This window comes from Nelumbo lutea, chromosome 3 (assembly GCF_056320005.1).
Source record: "Nelumbo lutea isolate HS-2025 chromosome 3, American lotus-T2T, whole genome shotgun sequence".
In the NCBI taxonomy this organism is placed as follows: Eukaryota; Viridiplantae; Streptophyta; class Magnoliopsida; order Proteales; family Nelumbonaceae; genus Nelumbo; species Nelumbo lutea.
Genome location: NC_142686.1, coordinates 41,400,351 through 41,406,350, shown reverse-complemented (window position 1 = coordinate 41,406,350; position 6,000 = coordinate 41,400,351). Strand labels below are relative to the sequence as shown.

At 37.9% G+C, this 6,000-nt stretch overlaps 1 protein-coding gene across 2 annotated transcripts in view; it reads left to right on the top strand.

Moving 5' to 3' along the window:
• Nucleotides 1-365: 365 nt before the first annotated feature.
• The window catches only part of LOC148864478 (cyclic nucleotide-gated ion channel 1-like), a 35,360-nt gene continuing 29,725 nt past the window's right edge, over nucleotides 366-6,000 (top strand). Inside the window, exons 1-3 of one of the 2 annotated variants that reach the window (XM_088978141.1) lie at nucleotides 478-804; nucleotides 1,404-1,498; nucleotides 1,622-1,810. In XM_088978141.1, the coding sequence (XP_088834267.1) occupies nucleotides 1,779-1,810 (32 nt within the window). In that variant the 5' untranslated portion in view covers nucleotides 478-804; nucleotides 1,404-1,498; nucleotides 1,622-1,778. Of the gene's footprint in view, nucleotides 805-1,403; nucleotides 1,499-1,621; nucleotides 1,811-6,000 lie in introns of both variants that reach the window. The other variant, XM_088978140.1, reaches the window with a different exon arrangement.

Genomic DNA, 6,000 nt, shown 5'->3' with positions numbered 1-6,000 from the left:
TCCACGTGTTGGATTGACGTGCATCGTCATTTGGGCGCGAAGCGGGTGGAGGCATGCGCCAACCAAAATCATAGTAGATAAACGGACAAAGGCTTCACGGGTCACGCTCAGTCGGCCACGATTAATATCGTTGTCTTTCAGGGATACAAAGGACAAAAAAGATTTATAACCGAAACCGACGCAAGATGAAACTGGATTAACCATTTTGGTGATATTCGGCCTATCGTAGTCTGTAGTTTCCAAAATCAAATGCGTTTTCTGCAAAACCCGATATAATAGACCATCTAAAGGATTCTAATCCAACGGTTATATCTGAATAATTGCAACTCTGGCTCCTATTAGAAGTTCCACGGTGATTCGGCTTCGAGTCAACAGAATCTCTGCCGGGGGATTTGACTCGTGTAACGATTGCTTTTCTTCTTGCGCTACTTCCAAGTATCTTCCCCTTTTTGTACCCACAATACAAACCTTTCCCGTGGTCTCGATAAGAAATTAAAATCGTTCTCGCTTTATTCATCTCTGTCCTTGTTATGTTACTGTTCAAAAACCAGTCTTCGCTTTTTTATCCTAAAGAAAGAGAAAAACAGTTCAGACGGTCGTTGCCCTAGAAGTCTCTGCGAAGCTTCATTTCATAGCCGCCTGTAATTCAGGGAACTCTTTCTTCTTCAACCCAGAATACCTGTTCTTCCTTCTTCCCTGGATGAACAGATAAGCTTGTTTGATGCGCTTCATGTTCCGTTCTGGCTTTCTTTGTCCACTGGTTCTCCTTATCTGTCTGTGAACTGATCCGCCCATTAAGGCCAGGTAAGTCATTTAAAGCTGTGAGAAATGATTGAAAAGTTCTGAATTTCTGGACTAGTTTGTTGGTTCTTCCCTTTGCCTGCATAATTTGGTTTGTTGCCGTTCGGTCTGTGCATGCTTTGTTTGAATTAGGTATTGTGATTTTTCCTCTTTTGTTTCATCGAAATTTTCAGTATCCGCCGAAATTACCTTATAGTCTTGACAGGAGTAGTTAGAATTTTGTCCCCCCTTAGAGTTTTATTTGGAGTTTTAGGATACATGACCTTTTAAAGCATGTCCGTAAAGACAATCCAAAATTTTCCTGGTTGTTTATAGTTGGTTGGTTCGGATGAGGAGTTGGCGTTTGTCATCTTGCGATTTAAGACCGTTTCCACCTATGTGAAAGTTAGGTGATATGATTTATACTTTAACTGCCGTCAGTATCAATGGTGATGCCATATGGGAATCCGAATTCCAGAACAAAATCCAATAAAAAGTCAAAATATGCTAATACTTTACTGACAAATGCTGAGCAATATGGTCGTTCTTTTGCTGGGAAAAAACAGAATTTTTGGCCCAAGTTGCAATATAGGATGGTATTCATGTTCTTCTCTTAATTGCAGACTTTAATGTGTCATTCTGTAATCTATATATGGATATTCATTCAACTGAAACAAAAAAGGATGCACGGTTGCTGCCACTTGTTGATAAAGAGCTGGTTGGTGTTATCATTCATTTATCATCCAAGCAAACCAACTATATTTTATCTGCTATTGGGCATGCTCTGTATTGAAAACTCTATTGAAAATTGTGTCCACTGACTTGCGACTTTTTTTTCCAGGTTATGTCTTTAGGGTACACTTTGAGGTTGAAAAAGAAGATGACACTTTTTAGTGGTAAAAATTAATTGTGTCTAGAACATGGAAGAACATCTCTGTCCTTTTTGAGAGTCTGAAGGCTAACACTCCATATCAGACACTGTTCTCAATCGAGCTAATATGACGAATTTCCGTCAAGATAAGTTTGTGAGGTTAGTTCCTTGAAGTTCGTGTACCTTTTTTGTGTTTATTAGTTCCTGTTTCAATATTGTGATCTTAAATAATAGTTTTGAATTTTGTTTCTTTATGGATTTTCAGTTCTTCTGTATTCAGTGTTGTAGTATGGAAGATAAACAATAGTTGTACTGTTTAGTGGAGTAAAGAATTTGTCTTTAGCCTTATTACTAGTAGTGGTGATCTTGCAATGTGGACCTTTAAGATTTTTATTTCTATTAGGGAAATTTAAGTTGAAAACTAGAAATGAACTATCTTCATGTTCCATGGTATCATTTGAAATTGTTCTTTAACGTGTCCAAACTTCATCAAACAAGTTCTCCTGGCATACTAACTGGCAATATTATATATAGCTATTCAGACATAATCCCAGTACTCTTCTGCATGTTTGTTGTAGGATCAGATATCCTTCCTCTTAAACAGTTGCTTTACAATCCGCTTCAAAATTGGAAAGCTACCTCATTTTTTTAATTCTTTTGGATAAATTTAAAAAATAGTTATTACTTTCAAAACATGTTAGTTCTAGTTTAAAGTACATTATAATGCAAGTGTTCAAGGGGCCAGATATCCAACCTTAAACACTATTAGCTATTACAATAAATAAATAGGTGAATTACCTTTAACTGCCAAAATTCTAATGTTTAGAAACTAAGGTTTAAGATATACTGAAACCCAGACGTACTTGATCAAGTAAGAAGTCAAGCCAAGTCATGGATGGACACCTCATTTTCTGTGGGATTCATGAGTTGACATGTACCCAGCAAATAAATGGGAAAACTCATCAGGGAAGTCATTAGAATCAGTGGTCATTTGGTTTAAGCACATTATTGAATTACCTTTGAGTTGGCATACCAAGCAATGGATCTTTATGACTGCATGTTCACATGTATAGGAGCAGCTATGCATATTTCTTGTTTGTAGGATTCACCCTGTAGAAGACTTCCCTAATGTCTTTGGAAGATGATGAACAGATTTAAGGGGGGAGAGGAATTGGATAATGAAGTGAAAGGAGCTTAAAATAATGAACGGAGGACAGAATCTGAGGAGAAAAAGAGAAGTATGGATTATGGAAGAGATAGTGGCTGTTATCAGTTTGACAGTTATTGGTTGGTTGCTGCTGCTTCCAGAGTTTCAAGGGTTGAGGAAGGAAGATTTTGGTGCTGATTTCTGGAACTCTCTGAATGCATAAAAGAATTGCTGATGTTCTGTTTTATCTTGAAATATTTGTTTTGTTTTGAAGTGAGGTTGTAATGATCTCTTGTTTTTCTAGTGGTGGTGACATCTGGTCACCTAGTTATGCTTTTAATGTTTTCCTTTTAGCAATCAATTATTTTCTTTATTTATCTTAAAAAAAATCTGAGAGCTTGGAGAAGGAAGAGACACAAATAGATGAAACCTTTGGATTGGATTGGAAGTTAGACTTGGAAAAGAATTATCAAGAAGGAAGCCAGGTTTAGAAAGGAATTATGCCTTTTCTTTTTTATGAGGAGAAGTTTTTGCTTTTATGATATTTGCTAATTAGAAGAGAAGGATAGACAATGAGACATAGGAGTCAAAGAACAGATGGGATCATGGGTCTTGGTTCAGTATATCCAATACAAGTGGTTGACCATGAGGAAGAGGTAGGAAGGGAAATTCTTAGATTGGAGGGAAAGGGGATGCCACAATGGTGAAATGAGTGTAGGGAAGGGTAGTGATAGTGGGCTTTCTAAGTGTTGAGAGTTATATTGTATTTGGGTGTATTTGTAATATTTGTAATATTGTGGGGACCTATTTGTATTTGTGGGAGAAAAAGGGGCTTCTATGTAATTCTGATGTATTTCGGTCTTGTGTTTATTTAAGCAAGTGGTTGTGTGAGATTAGGGTTTGAAGAAGAGTGAATGGGGAAGAGAGTAAGAGTGTGTGTGAGAGAGAGAATTGTATCTCTTGTTCTCATAGTGAATATGTTTCCTCTCCTCCCGTGGACGTAGGCTACCAAGCCGAACCACGTTAAACCTTGGTGTTTCTCTATTTTTTCTTCTTGTTTCCTCATTGAGTTTCTATTCTATTTTATGTTGGTTGACATGATATTAGAGCTATTTTATGTTGTTTAACATGGTATCGGAGTGGGCGTTCCGATTGTTGTGAAGGTGTTCTGGTTGTTGTGAAGGTGTTCCGGTTGTTATGAAGGTGTTCTAGTTGCTGTAAAGGTGTTCTGGTTGCTGTGAAGGTGTTCCATTGCTGCTATTTCATATTCAGTTGAGGTAGTAGTCGACTACTATGGAATCTCTTCGTGTAGTAGTGGACTACTAGCCTCAGGATGCAGTATTTTGTGAGTTGAAAAAGGGGCTTTGATGCCTCAATTTGTGATTGTTTGTGAGTTGGTTGAAAACGGGATTGGATGCCTTAAGTTGTGGTTGTTTGTGAGTTGGTTGAAAAAGGGGCTTTGATGCCTCAAGTTGTGATTGTTTGTGAGTTGGTTGAAAAAGGGGTTTTCATGCCTTAAGTTGTGGTTGTTTGGTGGTTGGTTGGAAAAGAGGTTGTGATGCCTCAAGTTGTGATTGTTTGTGAGTTGGTTGAAAAAGAGGTTGTGATGCCTCAAGTTGTGGTTGTTTGGTGGTTGGTTGGAAAAGAGGCTGTGGTGCCTCAAGTTGTGAGTTGATGATGGTTTTGTGAGTTGAAAAAAGGGTTTTGATGCCTCAAGCTGTGGTTGTTTGGTAGTTGGTTGGAAAAGGGGCTTTGATGCCTCAAGTTGTAGTTGGTTGTGATTTTGTGAGTTGGAAAAGAGGCTATGATGCCTCAAGTTGTGGATGTTTGTGAGTTGGTAATGGTTTGTGGTGTGATGATAACTTTGTTGGTGAACGTGTGAAGCTCCTTGGTGTATCGGCGAACTGTTGTTTCAGGGCCTTCAACATCTCAAGGTTCATGGCTGCTGTTGCTTCAATAGTAAACCTATTTCCATGAAGGTTGCTTCAACATCCTTACTTGCAAACTCAAGCTGCTTTTCCCACCTTGAATTTGAGGGGGCGTGTTGGGAGTTATATTGTATTTGGGTGTATTTGTAATATTGTGGATACCTATATGTATTTGTGGAAGAAAAAGGGGCTTCAGTGTAATTTTGATGTATTTTGGTCTTGTGCTTATTTAAGCAAGTGGTTGTGTGAGATTAAGGTTTGAGGGGAGAGAGAGAGAGAGAGAGAGAGAGAGAGAGAGAGAGAGAGAGAGAGAGAGAGAGAGAGAGAGAGAGAGAGAGTTGTATCTCTTTTTCTCATAGTGGATGTGTTTCCTCTCCTCCCGTGGATGTAGGCTACCAAGCTGAACCACGTTAAACCTTGGCGTTTCTCTATTTCTTCTTCTTGTTTCCTTCTTGAGTTGCTATTCTATTTTATGTTGTTTGACATGGTATCAAAGCTATTTTAACTAAGAAAGTTCTTAATTGCTAAATTAGGACTTGAAGGATATCCACAAAGGGGAAATAGGTGTAAGAAGTTTAAAACAAGGGATGCCTCTAAGGTTCAGTTTTTGGAAGACAATTGTGTAGCTTTGCAAGACTTTTTTTCTCTTTGGCCCATGGCTCTACAAATATATCAAACTAGGTTGGGACTTCGAAGGATAAGTGATGAATCTATTCCATGCAAGGTACTTCATTTATTTAGTCTCCTACCTTCCACCAGCCTCTCCTAAGCAGAGTGGTTGATGAATGTTTGCTTTTTTCTCCGAAAAATTGGAACTTGTACCAACTTTACTGGGTCAATGTGATGGATCAGTGAGAAAGAGGGCTCTAAAGGCAAATTTTCTATAAGATCTTTCCATATTTTTGATAAATGGTAATTTTATTGTAAACTGTAAGATCTTTCAATATTTCTCTTGCTACTGATAGAGGCTTAGAATCCACTAGTGCTGGATGAATTTGGGAAAAACAACCTTTTTTTGTGTTTTGTATTTCTTGACAAGGTTAATACTAGGATCTGTCATACTTCACCTATTTCTTTGATGCTCTTAGGAATTTCTATATATGTGAATGTTTTGGTTCTATTTTTAATTGCCATCCGGCTCCTTCTTTGATCAAAGATGTGGTTTCCTTTGTTCCTTTTTGTCTTTAGGTTTTGCATCTGTTCTAATAAGGCTAATTGAAACAGCTTAGGTTTCCAAGCTTAAAATGAGAATCAGGAAGTACAAAGATCAAGGA